This window comes from Battus philenor, unplaced genomic scaffold, assembly GCF_028537555.1.
Source record: "Battus philenor isolate CCGP_79_NKW_IND1 unplaced genomic scaffold, ilBatPhil1.0.hap1 SCAF_9, whole genome shotgun sequence".
In the NCBI taxonomy this organism is placed as follows: domain Eukaryota; kingdom Metazoa; phylum Arthropoda; class Insecta; order Lepidoptera; family Papilionidae; genus Battus; species Battus philenor.
Window position 1 is genome coordinate 282,476 of NW_027181759.1, and position 25,686 is coordinate 308,161.

At 35.0% G+C, this 25,686-nt stretch overlaps 1 protein-coding gene across 1 annotated transcript; it reads left to right on the top strand.

Annotated features, from left to right (window-relative positions):
- Positions 1 to 783: 783 nt before the first annotated feature.
- Positions 784 to 24,619, top strand: LOC137932245 (uncharacterized). Its single transcript, XM_068775848.1, has 22 exons — positions 784 to 1,184; positions 2,238 to 2,440; positions 3,381 to 3,544; positions 4,157 to 4,294; positions 5,274 to 5,473; positions 6,027 to 6,162; positions 7,148 to 7,243; positions 7,412 to 7,633; positions 9,283 to 9,383; positions 10,225 to 10,393; positions 13,559 to 13,706; positions 13,908 to 14,031; positions 16,365 to 16,579; positions 17,658 to 17,821; positions 18,498 to 18,635; positions 19,478 to 19,680; positions 20,819 to 20,954; positions 21,221 to 21,316; positions 22,012 to 22,233; positions 22,340 to 22,440; positions 23,757 to 23,925; positions 24,453 to 24,619. The coding sequence occupies exons 2-22, from the start codon at positions 2,238 to 2,240 to the stop codon at positions 24,617 to 24,619; spliced, it is 3,312 nt and encodes a 1,103-aa protein (XP_068631949.1). The 5' UTR covers positions 784 to 1,184.
- The last annotated feature ends 1,067 nt before the right edge of the window (positions 24,620 to 25,686 follow it).

Consider the following 25,686-nt stretch of genomic DNA (forward strand, 5'->3'; position numbering starts at 1 on the left):
TTTTTGCGTTAAATATATAGAATTGCCACAAACAAGTTGCCAGAGGTTGGGCAGCAGCGATGCCTGCGTACCGTAATACCACACTGCAATTGCCAATCCACCTGTCAAGCGTGGTATATGGTATATCCCCTCATAGATATATTTGGGAAAGACCTAAGCCTTGCTAGGGGCGTCTTTCGGCTACAATGACGACGACGACGTCGTCTTATCTTTTACAGGTAGCAGAGACCAAAGGCTTGCTTTCGAAAGGCTAGCAATTTATTTTTCATTCGTTTTCAGTGACGGCATTGTATAATAAAAAAGTTTTTCATATATTTACTTGTTTCAGCTATCTTCATAATCTATATTTGCACCGCCCCAATGTTAAACTGGATAAATAAATGATTAAACAAATTCTTTATTAACTCATAGCATTTTTTTATTAAACTACTTTCCAAAGTAAATTTCTTATATATCTTTTCAATCTCTTACAATAGCTTAGATTTGAATATCATTCGTATACTTATCTATAACACGCAAATCACCTAAACGCTTGCTGCCGGCGCGTCAATAAAAACAAGCTAATTTGTCGGGTATAATGCATCAGATATAAAAATGATTATATATTGTGTCTGTGTGTAACCAATACACATATACACATGCACACAACCTAGCAGATCACACACACGTATGTATAAACCTTTATTAGTTATATACCACATCTGCGGATAGCGTACATACAACGTGTTTTTGAACGCACACACTGACCCGCGCGTGTATATCAGTTGTCCGTCATCTCTGATACGGACAGGACATTAGTATCACACGCGTATCGATGTATATAAATCATAGTGTTTTAAGATAATAGGATTATATTTAATGCCGTGAACGATAATATACTAAACCGTGTGTTGCTCAATGGTTTTTCTTAGATAAACAACTCTTTATGTGTGAGTGAGTAAATATTTTGACACTATCTCGTCAGTATCCGTGTTTGTGAAAACGTATTGATAGTGGCGTTGAAAAATTTGTTTTATTTTTAGAGTTTATTAAATACATTAGGTTGTTAAATATGTTTGCTTTGTGACATGGCTTGGACCTCAGTGTGTTGTCGGTTTATTTTGAAATCAAGTTCTCAGTGTATTTGCTAAAAATTCTTCATATTAGGTTTATTAATTTGAAAACAAAAAAAATCCTTAAATACGGTACGTCACATATATATTATATACATATACATATATATGTAAATATAAATATGCACAATTAAAAAGTAATAAAAACATTTTTAGTTAAATCTATAGCATACATATACTACAATAAACTATCTGGCTTTACGGTATTATTAAAGTTTTATAGTGAACGAAATAGAAAATATTTTTTTTGAATTAAACGTTCTTTAGTAATTTGACTGTAAATAAACAAAGAGATGACTTTAAAATATCCTTTATTTATTTATTTTTTTCTACAGGACTTTTGATTTTCAAATACGTTTATTCACTGTCACTCTGACGTTAATAGATTGCAAGGGTTTGAGTGGAAAGCCGTAAACGGGGCCTAGACTTGACCTCGTCTTAGGTAGCTAAGCTCGAGAGCTCCCACAGGAGCCTTTGTTCATGCTGCTGCATACTATTTCGTTAATAGTTTAAGATACCACTGACTCTTGCGCGAACTTTCCTTGGAGTGACCTGAAGCAGTGACTTTCCGATCTTTGGATTTTCTATTAGTAGAAACAGAAGACGGGAGGGTTCAATCGGAGTTTCTTCCGCCACAATTCAGGAGCTGACGTCAGTATTTTTGGTGTGCAACAGGCAGGTTGAGATCAAAAGGTTCTGTTGTAGTCACAAGGTTGCGGCGTAGGTAAGCCCCCACTGGTGAAGGTTTCGGGGAGGCGCTGGATGCGGGCAGTGCAGTCCGGTCGGCGTGGCAATCCCTGGGGGAGGTCTATGCCTTACATTGGACTTCCATTGGCTGAAAAGAAGAACAGGCTAGTAACTCTAGATACCACGAGGTCTGCTGAGGAAACTAGTTATGCATATATATGCATGCTATAATGCAAACGATTATTGTATTTGCTGATGGTAAAAACATCAAATGTGATATTTCCTATATCATGGTATTCTATTCTAAGCTTACATAGAAAAAAAAAAACTGATTGTAGAAAGGGTTTATTAAAAACGCTACACTTATCCGGTGCCGCTGACCTGTTTGGATCAAAGAGATCTCCTTTACCTAATCATCAATCTTTGTTTTGTGATTAGATGATGCTGCTAGTGATATGGACAGTGACCGCTCTGGTAGCTCTGACCCTGTACATGCGCCAGTTGTACTCCAGATTCAGCAGACATGGTGTAAAGTCTTTCAAACCAGTTCCGTTCTTCGGTAACATCATGGGCATATTGACTCGACGCGAACATTTCAGTGACCATATTGAAAGTTTATATAAGACATTTCAAGGCGAAAGGTAATTTTATAATTCGCTCATTATGCAAATATACAAAGATATTTTTGTAATTAGGAAACCGAAAATTGCTAGCATTAATTCACAGGAATTCGTTTTACATTGACACGTGGTGTCGAGCAGTCGTAAAAAACACTATTGCTTTTAAAGTTTGTATTGCATATAGAACTAAAGTTAAGAATAAATAATGAACCGATTTAGATTCATCGATGTGGTGAAAACGGTAACCACCATACCATGGATTAGGAATTAGGAAGTGGTCGCACGAATCGTTATTTTAAAACTGGGCATTGTTAGGGCGTCGATTAAAACAAACGAGACACCAGTGTCCCAAACAAAAATTAGTTGACTTTAATTAAGTTTTAAATAGTTTACAAGTTAAGTTTTGGAAGAATTAAATGCAACAATAAAAACAAAGGTACGGACGCTAATGTCTGTGGAATATAGATTCCGCTTAAAAAATTCGCTGTCAGATCTTACATGATGGATACATTAAGAAACATAAGTCTCCAAAATGGTGCTATGAAGTATAAAGAATTGTAAGATGCCTTTCCATTGAGGTTAGTACTAGAGATTGAGAACGAGATGACCTTAAAGCTCAAGATTATCCTTCATATTATCTCTTTTACTGGATCTATTGAGCTTTTAGTGGTTTGAAATCTTGTAAAATACATAGATCTAATTGATTCTCGGCGGATCCGTGCACTCAGGCTCTGGCGCCCAACTAACTACTTTATTTGAAAATTGAAATAGTGTAATTCCTGTCAAATTTACCGCTGAAAATTTTGTACGAATAAATCAGTAGTCTACAATGATAAAGTTGACATAAGTAATAGTTATAATTTAAATATAAGATTGTTAAGGTTTTTGGATATGAGATAAGCAACCAGGCAAGAAATAGACACGTTAAATATGTTAAAAGCTTAAATATTTAACATTAAAGGTTCGTCGGAAGATTCGAGTTTACGCAACCAGTGATTATGCTAACAGATTTAGATTTAATAAAGTCAGTGACGGTGAAGGACTATGAAAATTTTCTAGACCACCGTGTTGCTGTTGATTCAAAAATTGATTCAGTCTTTGGAAGAAACCTATTCTCTTTAAAAGGTCTGTATTTATTTATGCTTATACTGATCTTGTTGTTGCGAAACTCATTTTTTTGACCCCAGTTATTGGAGGCCTCTCGTTATCTCTATCGTATCTCTGACAAGGAGTTTATGTAGAAATAAATTTTTCATTGTTATTAGTTTACTTTCGTTCTCTCTTATCCTCGATAATTTCTATTGTCACATCTCCTTTGATTTATCTCATTTTTTTCTTCTTTTTATTCACAACCCTTAAACGAGTCGCCTCTCTTCCTTGGTCACATTCTTTGATATCATTATTTCTGTTCTTTTTTTAATTTTACCTTTTAAACTTAAAATCCCTTTTACAACTTTCTTGTAATAATTTAAGAATTTGTTGGCCTTATCTGCCATTAAGGAGGCGATGGTGCCACTTTCCACCTGTTCCTTCAGCTCTTTTTCACACTAATGTCTTTCTTTTCCGAACACTGGGAAATTCGTTACAGAGAAAGGGTTTGTAACTTTATTTAGATGTTTGGTTTCAGAATAGCCTGGCTATGATACTATGACTACCATCAAGGGGTAGTAGCACAAACATTATGTATTATCATACCGTATTCTATAGATGTAATAATTCACGTATTAACTTTTATAGGTCAAGAATGGAAAGACATGCGGTCGACTTTAAGTCCAGCGTTCACTAGTTCCAAAATCCGCTTGATGGTGCCGCTCATGATCGAAGTTGGAGACATCATGATAAAGTCCATCAAGACGAAGATTAAAAATGGAGGAGGTGAGATATAAGTTTTATTTTAAATCGTTGCACAGTGGCTATTGACAATGAAGCTAATGCAACCAAGGTTTAAATTTTGCATCTTATAAATGTAAACAAATATATACAGGTTGACTAGTTATAGAGATAAAACTTTAAAGAATTAAATGTTTAAGATATTTGTCGTCAATAAATGTTTGGTGCAAATATCCATAAATTGATAGTTCTAGAAATAACAAATAACATTATAAAAAGCGTATTTAAAATTCGGATTACTACATGTTTTGCAGACTTTGTACTATCATAACTGACCAGTGGCATTTCGATAGTAAAAAAATAAATGAAAGTTTCTTTTTCAGTTTTCAAATTGTACAGGATGATCGATGTAGATGTAAAAGCTTTAAAGATTTTTACTGACTAATGTGTCTATGAATCTATTATACTAATTTACAATAACCATATATAGATATAAGGGCGAAATTTTCATTTCATACCGTCTTAGTTGCAAAGTGCGTTTTCACAAAAGTTTATTTATTTTTCAATACATAAATAACATTTTAAAATATCATTTAGTTATTAATCAGCCAATAATGGTATAATTTAAATGTTAAATAAAATTCTGAAATGTTTGTGATAAAATAGCGGTAAATTTATTAACGAAATATGTTTATTCTCGTATTTGTTGTTTGACTCGTATGGGCAGTATTCCACAGGTAAATTGAGACTTGGCGATCGAAGGTTGCGAGTTTAATTTCTGGTATAAAATGTTACATAATTCACAACTTGTTTGTTTATTATATGGGATTGCCATTGCTTACAAACAATTTTCCAAAAGATTGGCAGCATCGTCCTCTGTGTACCACAACACCACACTGCGATCGCTAACTCGCCTGCCAAACGTGGCGATTATGGTACATCCTCCCATAAATATCACAGGGGGAGGTCTAAACTTTACAGTGGACATCTATGGGCTGAAACAACGACTCGTATTTGGGTGCAGGATACATCGACGTGGATTGTAAGGACTTGACCACTCGGTACGCAAACGACGTGATAGCTTCATGCGCTTTTGGCCTGAAGGTGGATTCTCACACCGATAGGAGCAACATGTTTTACTCCACTGCCAAGAAAGCGTCGACTTTTAATTTATGGCAGCTTTTCAAATTGTTCGCACTTAGCGCCTGGCCAACTGTTTCAAAGGTGAGAACCAACTTTAAATTTAAGTTAGGAATTTAATAATTATATTTTACATTCAATTAAGTTGTTCCTATTCAAGGAAGTTGTAGTTAATTGACAACGTTTTTGCTATTTCTTCTTCAAAGATTTTTACTATGAAATTGAAAGACACCGCATAATTTGTTATTGTATGGTTCTGTTTTCTTTTATATTGTGTAATCGGGTTTGTTGGAGAAAACTCTGTTTGTTTATGCCTGTGTGTACAATAAAAAACGAAAAGATTTTCTATTCTAAGGTCAAATACGAAAAAAATCTAGAAAATATTAACTTTAATATGGACTATTTGACTAGAAGAATTACCTTTAAATTATAACTTCTTTTGTCTTTAAAGTTGCCTTTGCTTTATAAAAGCCGTAAGTTTCTGTTATAAACATTCGATTTTGCAAAGACAATAGCTTCATTGTTGAACAGAAAATGGTCAGTTTTATAATTAAGTCCACAATTTGTTTATTTTATATTTAAACGACAAATTTTAAAAGTTCGTTATTAAAGTTTGATTTATTTATTTACTTGACAGTTATTACGTTTCTCGCTGTTTTCAAAAGCGACGAGACATTTCTTTTGGAACCTTGTGATGGGAACGATGAGCGAACGCGAAGACAAACATATCTTCCGGCCTGACATGATCCAGTTGCTAATGGAAGCCAAGAAAGGTGTAACTTTTTTTTTATCCTTCACAGGCGATTCATTTAACATCTGTCTCGCTTGATCTTAAGCGATGACGAGGTCTACGATGCTAGATGCTTGCGTAGAAGAAAACCATTCACTCTTTTCTTGAAGACTCCTAAGTTATTATTCTCTGGACTTTTGTTTCGCTTAGATTTCTTTCATACACATCTGTTTAAAAGAGAATAGTGAAAAAATTATCCTACTCACTATCCTGTAACGTTATATAAGTTATTTATGTTAGTATTAATTTTTATTTTATCGTCAATACTTCCAATCTAGTCATTTGTTTTTTTGGGTCTCCGTATTTTGGAACTTCTTATTCACCCCTACCGCGTGTAAAGGCAGGAACGTTACATTCTCTGCTAATAATTTTGTTCAGATGCAACTTTTATTAATATTTTTCTTCGTTCTCTCAGTATCTTTTTTTCATAATATCATATATGCTTTAATCATTCTTATCCTTTATTCATATATCGCCATTCATCACTCTTCTGTTTCTAAAATATTACAGATCATCTAGAACATTTTTAATCCATTATAGTATTTCCTATTTGCTAGTGACTTTTAAATTTCTAGTGTTACAATAGACGAAGTTGCTCATTAAGGATATTGTGCAATAACTATTGAAACTATTTTCGAATATTCTATTTTGTCCTCTCCTGTTTGTATTTGATATTCTATCGTCTTAAGCGTATACAGCATGTTCCGATATCGGTATATCAGATAATAGAATTTATAATAATCGATCGAATATCGACTGATAAAACGATGCAAAAGCCGGATATAATACTAGGCAGAAGTTTAGTTGGATAAATAGTGACAACTATTTCTTCGGGGTCAAATATCTATATTTATGACGCAGGTCAGAGAAGTGAAAGATTAAACAGTATTGGTTACATTTATATATTCGATATAAAATCAATTGCATTATTTCTAGCGATGTTAAAACAATAATTATTTTTGTTTTAGGCCAATTGAAACACGACGAGAAGAGCGATCTAGATTCGAATGCAGGATTTGTAACCGTAGAGGAATCATCCGTTGGTAGAAAGAGCACAGATCGCGGTAAGAAAGAAAATATTGCGAATCTCTATGTCAGACGCGGGTAGGTTTTAAATAAACTGCAACTGAAGACGAGGAATATTTGCATATTAATATATTTCTTCCGGTACCTAGATAATTCTATTTTAAATTAAATTCATATTTCTTATTGCTAAGTAATGTTATTATCAGTTTGGACGGACAGTCATCTGGTGGCACAGGCGATGCTGTTCCTCATCGCTGGCTTCGAGACGGTATCCTCGGCGATGTCCTTCGCAATGTACGAGTTGGCCGTGAACCCGAGTGTCCAGGAACGGCTTTTCAAGGAGATCGAGGAACACGTGGTGAAGAACAAAGGAAAGTTTGATTATAGCTCCATTCAGAATATGAAGTATTTGGACATGGTTATATCTGGTAAGTTTTGGTAAATTTCAAGTTGTTTTTTGGTTTTTCATATGAGATGTCCCCCAATTACCATTCTAGTATAAGTTTTTAGTGTTTGTCGTTACTTTTCTAGCCTGCTCGAGTTCTCAGACATCCTATTACATGAAGGCAGTATCTTTCCTAAAGAGCAAATCTAGGTTTCAATTTCAAGACTGGGTTTTAGCCATAATTCCATATCTATTTCCTATAATTTTTGGGATATTTTTTTATGACACACAAAATATCAAAAATTGGTGCATCATTTTGGGTCCTCGGTCTCTCGTTTTACTCTTGGTCTCCAATCGGTCCGGTTAGCTTGTAAGGACTCTAATAATGGTCTTTCCTCATTTTGATATCAGAACATTACAATGTATTAGACAACTCAAGTACACTTGATGTACATATTATCGTAAAACCGTTCGTATAAGTAGTTTTGAAGACACAAGCTTCTTAATGCGAATATGAGACGATCCAATGAGGATCCTGTGAGATTGGAGCATTCCAAAGATCTTAATGAATTTATAATACTATGATATGTTTTGTTGGTATTAATAATCTCTACTTGATATTTAGGTAGGTATGTGACTTACTATAGTGTATTCCAGTTGAGAAAATTGTAACCAAATTGTAATCACCTAATAATACACCTAAAGCAACTTTAAACATGAAAATATTATATATACATTTCTAAAATATTTAGCCGCTTCCGCACATGCAGTGGTAGTCGTGCAACAAAATGCACCGCGCGCCAGCCCGCTGATAAATGCGTATGCGGCAAACAATGCGAATGACACTATTGCCACCGTCAAATCACTCAACACGTGTTTCATCCCTCCACGGGGAATCTTCAGGAGTTATGTTACACCGATTAGTGCCAAACACAGAGTCTCACTCTCACTCTAAATATTGGTCTTTTTCTTACTTAGGATGGACTTCTGCAAGGTAACGCCTGATTCCATTAAATATCCGTTTATACTCTCTGAAGGACATGCTACATTTGATCAATGTGAACAACGCTTTATTATTTTTTATGGTCTTACCGATAAAAGAGTTTTCTTAAACAGAATATGCGAAACGTTTTTGCGAAATTATTAACAAGGCTTGAAAAAATATTGAGAGGGTATAAATATACATGTAATCTAGGCCTGTCTGGGGAATTTATTTAATTTAAATGTAGTCATGAATTTACATCATCAGTGTGCACTTATACCGGATGAAGTCGACAGACTTAAATATTAATTAATTATGATATGTATGTGGGTGAGCTGTTATGTGTTTGTTGATTCATCTTTATTAATTAATTACCAACTCAAACTAGCGAATTCTCATAGGACCACCTGCGTCAAACAATAGCATTAGACAATCAACTGACAGCGCCATCTGTCGCCGCAATTCGAGGTTACTATTTTTTTAATTTTAGCGGAAGTTATTAGTACGCTTAGCGAAATTTTTCTAGTTTTTTAAAATTTTGATGAAAAATGCGAATACGTCTATTATTATGTAAAAAATTATTTTTATAAAAAACTGAAGTAGTTTTATAAGAACATTGTGCGGTGGACTATGGTTAACGCCCTCTCTCGAGTAATGCAAGGCATTTCATACAATTATGTGTATTTCTAAATAAGCATTTTGATTTCCAGAGGTTCTTAGAAAATGGCCTCCAGTTGTGTCGTTCGACAGACTTTGTGTAAGGGATTATAACTTGGGCAAACCGAACAATGATTCATCACATAATTATATTGTAAGTACATATAAATCATTGTTTTTCCTGTTACATATGTAAAAGTTGTGAAAACAGTACACTAGATGGCGTGCAAACATAATTTTTGAAATTTGTCTGCATATGTAAGGGAAGAAGCATTTACGTCTTCTGTCTCTGTGTTAAGGTTCTATAAAAAGCATAATAGGATATTTCTATTTAATATGCATCCATAGTGATGAAATATATTACAAAAACATTCTTAAAACTATTTCAGATGTTGATTAAATTTTAAGCATTAAGATATCTTGAAATAATAAACAACAAAATACAATAAGGAACAAATTGATCATATTATGTCGCTAAAATTTTTTACACACAAATATATCACTTTATAAAATAGAATATCGATGAATATTCGAAAGGAGAAACCAAAAGCTGAAAATTATTTATTTAAAAATCTTATTGTTGCAAGCTGAGATGCAGCCTATATCGCGTTTTAATTTATCACCAAAATTACTTCGAAATGTAATTAAAAAGTTAATTACCCGTAAACAAAACAAAGTATCAATTTTATTAATTGCTTTTAATTACAATTTTTATTATTATAAATCAGTTTATTTTCTTTCAAAGCGTGTCGTGTTCCATTGAAACGGACCTACTGATGTTGTTCATGTTGTTGTGATAATACCGCTAAGCTACTAGTATATATTTTGGGTACCACCAATGTATGGTTTAAACTAAATGTCACTATTTTGACATTTTTTCTTCTTAATCGATTATATTTTTCTACAGAGTTCTTGAACCTGGAACCACTTTAGAAACCAAAAGGCTGAATTCACGCTAATTTCAATAAGTTTTCTAACTATTGTTATATTGTTAGGTACGAAAAGGAGAAGCAGTGATAACCCCCGTATGGGCGATACATCGCGATCCCCGCTTCTATGCGGACCCGGAGAAATTTGACCCGGAGCGGTTCTCGGAGCAGAACAAGCACCTGATCAAACCCTTCACGTACATACCGTTCGGTCTCGGCCCAAGGAACTGTATAGGTGAGTTGTTAACACTATCACACGTCGACATAAAAGGATTATTCCGGATCGCCAGTACTCGTTTGGGATACTAGCAGATGTAGATATTGTTGTAGATTCAATAGAAGTGTCAAGTGAAGAATAGAAAGGATTTTTATTAGGATCTATATTCCACAGATTTCTCTTGTCTTTTATGTTTTTTATGACGTTCTAACAATGTTCGATTAGTGTGACCACACCCTCATCTCTGCTTCATATTGGCATCCTCAGGTTGTGCGCCAGTATCTGTGCGGCAGTGGCCGTATTCGTCACATCGATGAATATTGTAATCGCATCTTGAGTCTAGTTCGTGTAATAAACGCAATAACTGTAGCACCGAAGTAGTTGATTTGTTCACAAAGAGTTCGTAGCTCTAATCTTTTAGCCTGTTCTCTAGTAGTGATGCTAGGAATGAAATGGCCATATGCGATAGCTTGAAGTGTATCGGTTTTTTCTCAACACTTCTTTTGCTAGCGGCTTAATGTAATTATCATTATAATATTAGCCGATAGATGCCCTTTACAAGGTATAGGACTCCGCCAAAGAGTACCACGATGACCGGTGCTGTGAAGTCCATATACAACGACCTAACGAACTTGTAGGAGTTGTCGTAGTACTGTAGCTTCTTATTCTTCTGTAGCTTCTTGTTAATGTTGACCGCACCTCCGCTAGCACTTATAATGAGCGTTGAGACTCTCAACAGCGCGATACAAACTTTTGTTGCGTCTACTGTGGCGCCATCTGTCATTTATCCGTTTCATTGCCGCCGCCGCCGCGATGCGATCGACGGACACGTGGGTAAGAGCTCGTTGCTAGGCAACGCGTGTTTGAGTGGCGCGCGATATACACGCCACAGACTTAATTACGTCATCGGTCCACTTAGCCACGGTCTACCCTCACCGCATCTATAGGCTCGTGGTCATCACTCAGGATCATCGGCCTCATGAGCAACGTGTCGCTCCCAAAGCCGCTTCAGACGAATGATTCCTCGAGCTACGTCGGTGACCTTTAGTGATCTATTTTTATCTGCGGATTTGCTCATATCTCACGCAATAAATTTAAAAACTTTAAAATAAAAACTTGTAACAAAAACCTATTACATATCTATCCTATATACATTCTCTTGTTCACGGCTCATTCTCCTTATACCTCTACGGTATGTTAGGCGTGTAAAAATGGAAGTACGTTGAAGTTTCGTTGCTATTTATGTCAATAAGCTGCATGATAATTCTTATAACACTAATAAAGCTGTCATACAGTAAATAAACTATGAAATTTTACAACGAAATATAGAAGAGGTGATTAATATATACATATATATGAATATATACGTATCAAAAACAACTTTTCAACAGTGACACGTATATAAATTAAGTAATGTTCACTAAATGAAATGACCTCAAATGAAGGTCACGGTCCGCAGGAGACGGTTCAGTTTATTACCAAAGGTCACAAAGGTCAGCCCGGCTATTTCGGCTCGGCACTCGCAGTTTTACGGCCTCATGTGCTGTGATCAATTGACTTAATTGTGTATTAAATGGACCATTACGTATTTATGTCTACTAATTTCACAAGGTGGTCTGAATCGTCTATTTAAATTCAAAAATATAAGTGCCTGGATGTTCTCTGACAAATTATTAAAGGTTAGGTTGATTTAGTCCAAGCTAACCCAGGGATAGCATCAACGCGAATTGATTGAACTTCCTCTGGCAAGCAACTTGGCATAACACTAAAGGACACCTAAGAAATTCAAGTGATCTCCTAAGGCAAGGAAAACGAATATCTCATAACCTAGTTTTTCACTTAAAGGGCAGAGTATTTAGTACGTATCCAGAATAATTTCGGTGTGTTAACAAAAAAGGTTAGTATAGACTGATAGTGTCATGTCACACTGTTCGATAAAAACTACATCCACGGACCCCTCTATTTAGAAATTTTAAACTGGTCTAGATTAAGCCTCCTCTTCGTTTTGCTGTCATCATTTAAACTAAGTCGATCATTTTCCTCCTCCGTAGATTTCCCCGAAGATCCTAATAAGGCTATCTGTCAGCCTAATGGTTAGACCTTCCACGCTGCGTTTGTCGGTCTGTGGTCTCCACTCTAAAACTTTAAGGCATCAAAGGCCATTTGTTTTTGGAAAATTCTATCGGCAAATTGGCCTGCTTACTATCAGCCCAATTTGCCAATCCGCTCGCTTGCCAGTCGGTTACTTTCGTTCGTCTACGGATCTTTTCATTTCTAATTCAAACTCGTAGATTCATCCCGAGCATAGCTACCTCCATGGATCGATGACCAACTATGAGCTTACTAATGGGGCCAGAAGAGTGATTACGTGTCTGTACAATAGATAATCTTTGGTAATACATATTGGTGGCGGGCTCCTGTCTTTATGCAATAAGGTATATTGGACAAGAAGATATTTTATAGTTTCCAAAACGTAGTCCTGCTGAGATGGATCTGTCGATGGACTACTTTGTCGAACGCAATAGAACAGTGTATTTAGTCTGCTTCTTGGAATTAAAAGTAAAACTAAAGCGCAGAGTATACCGAGGCCCTGTATGTAAACTAACCTGAAAGCTACGTATACCAATCCCAGAACTAACTTTATTTATATAACTGTGGCGTGCATATCGCGCGCCACTCAAACACGCGTTGCCTAGCAACGAGCTCTTACCCATGTGACCGTTGATCGCATCGCGGCGGCGGCGGCAATGAAACGGATAAATGACAGATGGCGCCACAGTAGACGCAACAAAAGTTTGCATCGCGCTGTTGAGAGTCTCCGCGCTTATTGTTAGTGCTAGCGGAGGTGTGGTCAACATTAACAAGAAGCTACCGAAGAACAAGAAGCTATCGAAGAACAAGAAGCTACCGAAGAACAAGAAGCTATCGAAGAACAAGAAGCTACCGAAGATCAAGAAGCTACAGAAGAACAAGAAGCTACAGTACTACGACCACTCCTACATAACCAATCACAATCTCTGATTTTTAACCAATCATACGTGTCGATTGTGTGAGAGCGACGGAAAATGTCTACAACAGAGAAAAGTAGATAAATACGAAAGCTCCTAGTTTTGCAGCCGGTTGTTGCTGCTAGACGTATCAAAGCCAAGGTTAATTATTTTAAATTGGATTTTTTGTCTGCAGGATCTAGGTTTGCACTTTGCGAGGTGAAGGTGATGCTGTACCAGCTCCTGCAGCACGTGGAGCTGTCTCCGTGTGAAAAGACTTGCATCCCGGCTAAGATCTCGCCGGGGACGTTTAACATTGGTTTAGAAGGCGGCCACTGGCTAAGGTTTTGTCCTAGAAAGAGTGAATCTTTGTAAAATTTTTAAGCTTAATTAAACGTATTTCGTAACAGTCCTTTTTTTCTACACGTATTTATTTTTTCTGTAAGAGACCACTTATGCGAAGGGGATATATGTTAGTGAACATTTCTCTTTAAGTAGCTCTTGTAATAACTCGGTAAAATAAGAAGAAAATTTATTCAACCAAGATTAGGCGAGAGTGATGTTGAATGTCTGAATGAAAGGTCAAGTCGAGAGTGCGAGATGGCTGAGGGTCCTGGAGAAAATGTTGCCTGTGTTTCTGCTCTGGCGTGGTACTTCTCGCAGTCCATGGTCCAATGCTAGGCAATTGGTACACGGTCCGTAAAGCCTGAAGATGGTACTGAACGAGCGTGTATTGCCGAGCGGCTCGAAGAAATACGTGCTCCTACAGATATTTTAAAGTATAATATAAACTTGAAACGAGCAGTGGCAGCGCAGCGGTAAGGGACAGAGACTTGCGTGCGTAGGTTGCAGGTTCAAATCCTAGTATACAATTTTTTATAATTAACACTCTGTGCATTGATTTGTTGTTGATTGACAATTTGAAAGTGTCTGTAATAGTCTAATCGAATTTTGATTTTGATTATAAAGATAATGATCAATAAGTTAAATCATCCTCTGATTTCCATCTTTCCTGTTCAATATCGCCCGCTCAACTTTTGACATAAAGAAATCTGTCGAGGCAGTGGTAAATACATAAAAATTCTTAGTAACAAGCCAACCCGATAGTTACGTAAGACAAGAATTTAAAAACAAATTCAGATCAATAAAGCATTCGTTCGCCTTAACATCGAAGGCACATATAGTACTTCTCTGATCAAAAAGTAGAGTAAAATTGTTAGTTAAAACTACCGGGCATTATGAAGGCAAGTAAATTTTTCTTCATAGGTTGGAAGGAATTTACTAAGCGTCTGCGCCTTTTTGTCATAAATTGGAATATCTTTTGGTTCAGCCCAGTGTTTATGAAGGATATTTTATCTCTCAAATGCGTCAAGCCTCGATTGGTGATAAATCGATCAATTAAGAAAAGGACCAATATTTAGCCTATTAACGCCTGATTCCATTAAATAATCGATCATTTTTTGGAATAAAGTGTCAAAAACTCGACTCGATATCATTCCACAACTATCGTATTCGCCTGATTTGGCTCCGTGTGAGTTCTGGCTATTCAGCAAACTCAAAAGGCTAGACAGTCTTGACACGATTGAAGAAATAAAAACTAAATCGAAGAAGGTCTTAAAGTATACCGCAAAAAGACAAAAGTGAAAAAAGTGAAGCTGATACATTAAACAGATCTTTATTTCTCACTATTTCTTTTCAAAATCAATCTCAAGTTACACATTTTATCAGCTATTAAAGTCGAATTACGAAAACAAAGATGTGATAAGATATAACAAGACACTGTCCGATTCGACCGTGTTTGTTTGTTGGAACATTAAGGTTACTCTTCACTGAAGTTATTATTGAATTTTTAATAAAACTTTTTTTCGATACTAAAATTATTTTTAAACACAAAAGTATGCACCAATTAAGATTTACATATACAATTTTAAAAGAAACTTCATTATTAAAATTTTTACTGATAATCTAAGTATCGGTTCATAAAAAAAAAAACAAAAATACTATAGTCTAAAGCAGAGTTCCCCAAACTTTTTTTTGTGTAGACCCCTTGCTATGTTTTTCCGTGTTGGGTAGACCCCTTACATACCTGATATTAATTTCCTGTAAATTTATAACTGTAGTGAAGTTTAGTGTTAAAAACTTAAAGTAAAAACACATGTTAATTTATACATTTATTAATTGAATTTAAATTAAAAACTACTCAAAATAAAATTTTGCATCTGTTATGTAAAATATACGTAACATTAAATAAACATAAAATAAACTATAATAAAATAACATAAGCAATAAGTCAATATTTTTAGTGAGAAGGATGAACCTGATGATTTAATAATAAATTATTAACATTTGGCGTCAATTCAATCTGTTTTGATATTATAAGATAGGATGATGTAAGTAAATAGACACTATCAGTGTATGTGTTGAGATCCACTATCGAGGACCCCCATTTTCATTGCATGGACCCCCAATTTTTTTTTCGCTGACGTAGACCCCTTGAAAGTTATCATAGACCCCTAGGGGTCGATATAGACCACTTTGGGAATCACTGGTCTAAAGTAAAAACTACAAGCTTTTTGTGAGCTTTTCTTAGATCACGTAGCATTTGGAACTCGAAATGATACAACATTAAAAATAATATGAACTAAATTGTAAAAGTAAAATAAAACGGACAAGTTAGAAACACTAGTAAATTAATTTTAAGTTAAAATATAATAATTTTGCTATTAGATTGACATAGGCCATAATATATTGATGGTTACTTAAGATATCCACGGGAACTTGAAACCAATGTATTGTGATATGTTAAATCTACTCATATTTCTCTGGTACGGACTCGACTTTACATTGTCAAGGTCGAATCACTAGCTGTATCATACCAGTAACATACGTCTATCTATACGCTCGTACCGAAATTCGACAGATAATATGTTCCACGTCATTTTATTTTTAATGTAAACAAAAAATACAAAAACATAACTCTGTCGTTATAAGTATTTTAAAAGTGTTGTGCTATGGTCATGTTGGTGGTTATTTGGTTGGTCGTGCTTGTAGCGGCAGCGACGTTGTTTTTCCGCAAGGCATATTTCAGGTTCAGCGAACATGGAGTCAAGACATTGCCGCCAAAACCGTTTTTCGGAAACATGGGAGGTATTATGATTCGACGGCAGCATTTCACAGCTGCTACTGCGAATCTTTATAATGAATTTCCAGAAGAAAGGTATTTATAATAAACTTTGTATTACTTATCCATAATCATAATATATCTTCTATACATGCCCAAATTGATAGAAACTACAATTAGATTGAAATCTCCAATAACATATTTTAACTCCGACTACGAGAGTTTCAGTAAACAACAAATTACTTTGATTGTGCCTTGTGAAAATACTTAGACGAGATCTATGTGTATTCACAATGATTCTTATTGGTAAATTTGTTTGTCATATGAAATGCTGTTGGTCTGTTTGTCTGTGACTGAATTTTAATGATAGAATCAATTTACTTCGTGCAGATATTTTAACAATATTATCATTATTTTTTGGTTGTATAGGAATCGTTATGCGGTTGAAGAATTTTTAAAACTGGCCACTTATAAAGTGTCTATAACCGACACATTTAAATATCATAATAATTATTTTTAATTCCCATTACATAAATTATATACAAAAATTTTATTTGTATATTTTATTTCAATATTTATTTTCATTTACATTTATTGATTTATCTCTGCTCTTTTACTAAAATTAAAGCATTATTTTTCTTCGTTACAATTATTATCATTTCTACATTTTTCATTTTCCTTACCGCTGATTCCTTATTTTATATTTTCGTTTTTAAGAGGGAAACTAACCTCTACATTGTTTATAGCTAAATGTTAATTTATTTAAATTAATAAACTTATTGCCTAATTTAAAATATTGATTACCTCTTATACGTTTGTCTTAGATTATCTACTAGTTCTATTTATATGTGCAATGTGTCCTTTTATCTTCTTGCCTTGTTAGTATTGGGTTATGTTGAATCACCCTCTATTTTTACAAAAAGTTGGAGAAGGAAGAAAGGTGACCTGATAAAAAAATAGGGCAGGTTGTGTCGTTAAAATCAGGCTCAACTATGAATTTAATATTATCGTTTAGTCATTTTGTAGAATCATTTAATTGGTATGCCTAATGTGCTACATTAAAGTTTAGCAAAAAATTTCTACCCTTTATCGAGTTTTGAATTTATATCAAAAATCATTACTTTTTAATTTCTTCTGTAACAATTAAAATATTTTTTTTTCTGTGTTCTCTTAGATTTGTCGGCTGGTACGAGTTCATCAATCCGATTGTTATGTTAAAGGACATCGAGCTTATAAAAGCAATAGGTGTGAAAGATTTCGAGAACTTCTTGGATCATCGCGTGGTCGTAAACGAAAATATCGACCCATTTTTTGGGAGGAACCTGTTTTCGTTGAAGGGTAAAATATTTTTACGTATTGACTCGAAGTGAAACACCACTAGTTCACAAGGAGTCTTTTATTTACAAATCAGATGGTCACTCTACTTTAATACTAAGTACACTTTCGCTTAGTCGCACTACGCTTCCAAATCGCTTAAGAAATTACTGTCCAAGTAATTTACCAAATAGTTGCTTTTATATCACTGATTGTAGATCTTGATCTTATAACTCGAAAACAACTTTGAATTGTCGACATGGGGAGTACACCTATTTATACTACGTTTAAGGTTCTAGCAAGTTCGATATAGTACTCGGATAGAATTTCCGAGAACCGTACACAAAAACTTATAAATAACTTCAAGGTTACGCGTGTTCTTGATCCTAGGGTTCCGTGTTTATTGTTTAGAGGGTTCTGTAACTCGTGCTTTGTAACAATATTATAAAACATATGAAGTATGCGAGTAATTTAATGTTATAATCAACATATACATGCTGTATACATTTTTTATACTACTGAAGAGTATAAAAATATATAGTTGATGATTTGCATCAGTTTTGGGCTCAGCTGAAATGGTGCAATCACTTTTTGTTCCCAAGTATTCACATTATGAACTCTTTGCGTCGGTTGTACCTTTTTGTGTTCTCTTTAAACATACATGTTTCGCAATTTGAATTTGAAAATTTTGTACTAACAGGCCAAGAGTGGAAGGACATGCGATCGACACTGAGCCCAGCCTTCACCAGCTCCAAGATCCGATTGATGATACCGTTTATGGTCGAAGTGGGTGATGTTATGATTAAGTCATTGAAGGAAAAGATGAAGAATTCAGAAGGTTTACTTTCATACGTTAAATACATTATAATTTATTCCTTGTGTGGATCGAGGAGGTTGTCAAGCCTCCGAGAGTCGCTGGATGTGGGCAGCGCTAGGTTGTGGTGGCGATGACAATATCAGACAAAATCGAAATACAGTTTTATATACATTAGGTAAATATGTACATTCCGATGTATATAATAATAAAAAATAAGAACTTATTAGTTAACTGAAATAAGTCATCTCGTTGTATCATCACGAAACACCGAGCTTCAATTTGTACATACAAAAGTGAAACAGATTTAAAGGCAGTAACAGCTAACAACACAACCTTTACGGCCAAAATATAGTATTGAAGTATACAAGTCGATTGGTTGAGGATATGAAAGGTTTCTGAAAAGTAAATATAAATCCAATTTCAGCAAAAAGCTTTAAACTTATTACATTTATTTCCAACCACTCCGTATAAATGATCTTTTGGAATACACGCGAAAGGACAATAAGTTCTGGCTGTACATACTCAGCAGGGATAGATTGTAACAATTATTAATTTTAATATGTATGTATAATACGAATTTTGAAATTGTTTTAAACATTATTCAGTATAAAACTAAAAATTTTTGGATAACTTAAACTATACAATAATTGACAGCAGATTAGTTATAATCTCCAATCGTCCTGTTTAAGCTAAAATCAAGGACGTAGCTCAGGTGGACAAGTGACGCCGTGCGAAAAGTTACTCTTGACAACTGTCATCTTAACGTCATTCGATTTGGCGCGTTCTGAATGTCGCCATAATTAACAATAAAAAATAACCCAGTGGTCTAAGAATAACATTGACAATTAACTTTTTTTTAATAGCGGGCTATATCGATGTGGACTGTAGAGATATGACAACGCGGTACGCTAACGACGTGATAGCCTCCTGTGCCTTTGGACTGAAGGTGGACTCCCACTCCGACCAGAACAACATGTTCTACCAGATGGGCAAGGTCGCCTCCACATTCGGCTTTGCGCAGTTACTCAAGATTATTATTCTTAGCTCTTGGCCCACCGTCTCTAAGGCAAGTTAACTACGTTTATTTTATAATAACAACGGTGTCATAAGAGATATCATATATAACAAATTCATCCTGTCATACACACATTTCGTTCAGAAATAGTTTTGTCTGTCAATATTTGAACCAAGTTACATTTCTATCTACATTCATTTCTATAATCAAATTTCTATTTCTGAAGTTTTCCGATATTTTTTATGGAGTCTTTGTATCCGGTTGCTTCACCTGAGACTCTATATGTTCCCAATCTAATATAATATGGAATGCTACGGCTCGTGTCGTGCTTCTTCTTCTTTTCAGTCGATGGACTTCCACTGCAAGGTTTAAAACTCTGCTGCGCTGCCTGCTTCCAGCGACATCTTGCGACTTTACCTATGTCGTCAGTTTACCTAGTGTAAGATCTACCCAAATAGGTCTTTTTCATGTTTTACCCGAGTAAAAACGCTTTCATATACTCTCTCTTATGGGCGCAGGAATTGGTAATGCACTGACAAAAGCAGCCATGATATTTCTCCATGATACTGGCTTAGACTCGCTAACGATGGCTAGAACAGATCACAACTCCTTCTCAGAGGATAAATATATTCTGTTTCTCCTACCACGCAAAAGCGTATTTTACGAAAAACTGGCATAATTTGAGGTACCTGGACTCACCAAAGTCCATCAATCACAGTTCAAACACATCTTAGTTCAGTATGTATCTGGTGTTAGACAGAAATAATTATTTGGATTAAAAGAACGAATATTTAGCCACTTCCGCACATGTAGTGGTAGTCGTGCAACAAAGTGCACCAGCCCGCCAGCCCGCTGATAAATGCGTATGCGGCAAATAATAAATTACACAACTGCCACCGTTAATTCACTCAACGTGTGTTTCACCCCCCAACGGGGCATCTTCAGGAGTTATGTTACACCGATTAGTGCCAAACACAGAGACTCGACTTGACTCTGGTGCGCTTTGTTGCACGACTACCACTGCATGTGCAGAGGTGGCTAAATATTGGTCCTTTTCTTACTTAGGATGGACTTCCGCGAGGTAACGCCTGATTTTATTAAAGGTTATTTGGATATTAACTAAAGTAATTTAGTTATAGATCTGATTTATATTGAAATGAAACAGAGACCTTGAATTAATTTTCTCCAGATTTTCCGGGTCTCGCTCTTCGCGCAATCAACAAAGGATTTCTTCAGGGATTTGGTGTTAAATACAATGAATGAACGGGAAGCAAGGCAACTGATTAGACCAGACATGATCCACTTGCTAATGGAGGCAAAGAAAGGTGTGTATTTTTATTATGTCTTCACTATTTAAAATTTATTTGTTGCGGAGTTTTGATAAGTAGGTTATGGAATATTACGAGATGGTTAGACTTCTTAAATAAATACACGTGGTTATCTGTATATGAAATGGTAATATTTGTTAGTGGTTGGTAGAAGGTACTAAAAAGACTTATCGAAAATCTACGGTTGTCTTTCGTCGTCCCCTGTCTAGCCATGCCTGTCGTGCCATTGAAATGATGTTGATAATAAATTAACTTGTTCCCAGGCAAGCTAACACACGAAGCTAAAGTTAGCCACGACACAGACGCAGGCTTTGCGACCGTCGAGGAATCGTCTGTCGGCAAAACGAAGATAAATCGCGGTGAGATATCCAAAAATACATTCAGAATTTGTATTTATATTTCGATAATTATTGACGCATCATAATTTCACTTATGTCAGTATAGTTTAATACTATGCAGCTGTCCGAATTGTTATTTTTCGTATCTCACTGTACAAGGCATATATCACCTGGTGTGATCTTATTTTGTAATTATTTTCTTCCGTAAATAATTAAATAATTGAATGTCGTCGTTTTAGCCCGCCCACTATAAGACATGTACCTTTCCAAAAGATATCCAGGGGGGATAAATCATAATCTTCGCGCTTGGATGGCGATCGCAGTGTGGCATTATAGTGCGCAAAGCACGCTGTTTGTGAGCAGTGGCAATCCTATATAGACAATGAACAAAGTGTGAACTATGTCCCATTGTATCACAGTAATTGAACCCGCGATCTACGACTCCAAGTAGCAGATCTCTATCGCAGGGTTAACACTGCTTTGAATGTACCGGGTTTGATAATATTGTAAGGGGCGGCACCTATTTACAATCAGTGAATTTGAAACCTAACCCAACCTTTTGTCATTGCTTCTGTGAACAACCATTGTACTTTTATATGTATTATAACTCTTTGTTTTTCTTTTGTATATTAGGTGTATAGAAATTCGTATTAGATATATAAAATAATTAATTATCGTAACCTAATGTTATTTAATATGGTTATGTATTTGTTCAGTGTGGAGTGACACTGATCTGGTGGCACAAGCTGTTTTGTTCTTCGTTGCCGGCTTCGATACAATTTCAACTGCCATGTCGTTCGCTCTGTACGAACTTGCTGTACACCCTGACGTCCAAGTTCGTCTGCTCCAAGAAATAAAACAACACGATGCTATCAGTGGAGGCAAATTGAACTACGACGCTATACAGCGAATGACTTACTTAGATATGGTTGTTTCGGGTAAGCCCCTTGTCGAAATATTGTTCTGAGATTGTTTTGCAATTTTATTTCCACTCGTTATATTATAAATAAGATTCAATGCTAAGATAATTGTCAAAATTTTTAGAAGTTCTAAGAAAATGGCCGCCAGCGATTGGGCTAGATAGACAGTGCTTGAAAAGTTATAACTTAGGAAAACCTAACAAGACATCAACACGGGATTATATTGTAAGCAAAACTTTTATAAAGAGATTAATTAATTCTATCTAAAACTGTTCTTTTGCGAAATTACCTGGCTTCTTGATTAAATATATTTTCTAGATTCATAATCTTTTTTAACTGATTTCATCTCAGTTTCTTTTGATAAATCGGGTGTTTCGTGCAGTTTTCGAAACAAAAACATATCTAAATTGTTACTGTAAAAACAGGTGCTGTAACTGACATTTTCGTCATTTCTGCCTTAGGACAAATATTGCTGAATTAATTTTGATTCATTTTCTTTCTTAACTATCGTCGTTCTCAAAGTCTTTCATTCTTTCTTCTAATTTTTTTCTCAACGCCTTTCATTCTTTCCTCTAATTTTTTTCTCAACGCCTTTCATTCTTTCCTCTAATTACCTTCTCAACGCATCTCATTCTTTCCTCTAATTTCCTTCTCAATGGCTTTTATTCTTTCCTCTAATTTCCTTTTTAATATCTTTAATATCTTTCCATACTTTATTTCCATTCATAACCTCACTTCCTTTCTCTTACATCCAGAGTTTTACAATTTTTGCCTTTATTATTTTTACCCTTTATTTAACAATTTCTTCTTGTTTTCAGCCGATGGACGCCCACTGCAAGGCTTTCTCCAAAGATCGCCTCGGTGCGCCAACTAGTGCGGGGTCTACCCACAGCGTCGCATGGTCGCTACTCGATTATTTTTTCCTAATGCCTGTGATAAACATAGATCATCCTCGTGTATATATCATAGCGGCCACTATTTAGACTCTTCCAATGCCCGTTAATGACGTTAAAATATTATCTATTAGACCAGAGTTCCCCAAACTTTTTTGTGTCGCAGACCCCTTGCCATGTTTTTCCGTGTTGGGTAGACCCCCTACTTACCTGATATTGATTTCATGTTAATTTCTGAATGTAGTGAAGTTTAGTGTTAAAAACTTAAAGTAAAAACACATGCTAATTTATACATTTATCAATTGAATTTAAATTAAAACTACTCAAACTAAAATTTTGTATCCGTTATGTAAAATATACGTAACATTAAATAAAATAACAAAATATATACTTCATAGATACTTTTATAAATAATGTAAATATTTTGATATTCTAAGATAGTATGATGTAAGTAAATAGGTACTATCAGTGTATGTGTTGAGATCCAATATAGTGGACCCTCATTTTCATTTCATGGTCCCCCAAATTTTTTTTCGCTGACGTAGACCCCTTGCAGGTTGTCATAGACCGCTAGGGGTCGATATAGACCACTTTGGGAATCACTGTATTAGACTAACCTGCCTAACTGATTTTGATTTTGTCCAACAGGTCAATAAAGGGGAAATTGTTAACATACCAGTTTGGCCGATTCACCGCGATCCCAACTTCTATCCGGAACCGGAGAAGTTCGACCCTGAGAGGTTTTCTGAACAAAACAAACATCTGATCAAACCGTTTACGTATATTCCATTTGGTGTCGGTCCAAGGAACTGCATTGGTGAGACTATATAAGATACCATATGTAATTACGCTGAGGTTTTATATCAATACAATTTATTACATATCCAAATAAATAACACTAACTTAAAACATAAGAGAGTCGAACAGTCAATTAAATAGGTATCAGGGGAACCGGAAAGTAATGTCGTTTCTGTCGACATGTTTTACAGAAAAACTGGCATTGAAATTTTGTATACTAGATGGCAAAAGGGTGTAGATAACAAAGGATATATTATTGAATAGAAATAAAAACTTGTTAAAAATGTAGTCGTATGATTTTAACTTAAGAAAGCGACTTTTCTTTCCAGTCTCCTTAATATAATTAAGAAGTTAAGGTAATTCTGTTCATCTAGACTATAGCTGTCATAACGAGTTTTATTCAGAACCTTTAGTAGTTACTATCGGTTTTGAACTAGTACAATTTATGTTCGCGGTATATAATTCGACGATAGAAAGAGACAATTAAAGGTCTAAGTTAAGTGAAAAGGTTAACAGGTGAAAACTAAAGATGTATTTCATCTACAGGATCCAGATTCGCGCTTTGCGAGGTGAAAGTGATGCTGTATCAACTTCTTCTGCACATGGAAGTGTCACCTTGCGAGAAGACATGCATCCCGGCAGAAATTGCAACTAGTACCTTCAACATACGCTTGAAGGGTGGGGACTGGCTGAGGTTTCGGTCAAGACAGTAGAGACAGCTGTTAATAAATTATGTCTTAAGTACATAAATAAATATATATAACATAAAAGCTTTACACAAAGTTATCACCTATCCTTTTGGATGCATATAACAATGAATTTAAACACATAATCTTATTAAATGTAGCTATATTTGTATTGCCGAATTTTTATTTCATTGGATTTATTGAAGTAGATTTAATTCATGTTCGTGTACGCTAGATGGCGTTAGTGATCAACTAAAAGGCGATTAAAAAAGGTTCCGTCTTATAGCATATAAGGTAGTTTTCAAATATATCCGCATAGACAAACACAGTATCTACTTTTCAATTCTAAAATTATTGTAGCAGTCCTAACATGATGTTTGAATAATTTTTAGTAAACTTTATTTAATTCCATATATGATAAAAACGGTAAATCTACATTAATTATATAAAACATAGATGAAAAATAACACATCTATATCTATACAAATATATAAAATTCTATTGTCTATTTAATCTATTGTCTGTTTATAATATTAAACTAACCACTTTTTCTTATATATGAATATGTATACGGTACATAAATAATTATTTTTTTAATTCGTTCTCTGTCTGCCAGTCTGTTTGTTCCAGCATATCTCTGAAATGGCGGGACGGATTTTGACGGGACTTATACTGGTAGGTAGCTGATGTAATACGGAGTAACTTAGGTTACTTTTATTTCAAAAAAATCTTACACCAAAAAAAATACTGGGTTTCAAATTTTTTTAATTTCTTCCAGACAAAGTTGCGGGTATAGTTACTTGTTTAAAAGATGTCTTAGTTTATATAGACAAAAAAATATCGCGCTTTATATTGTAAATATTAAATAAAACAAAGAGGATCAGCAAGATATTCATCGGAGGGTAGGTAATAGCGTACAGCAATTTCTGTTATAAAATCGTTGTATATTTATTATTTTATAATATTCATACGACATCCATGTAAATTTTATCGTCTCGTATATTTTGTCTAGTTTACGTATCTAATTTTTTTTATATAAATACAGCTGCGCGATTAGTAAAGCGATGAGACTTGCAAGTTATTTAAAAAAAAAA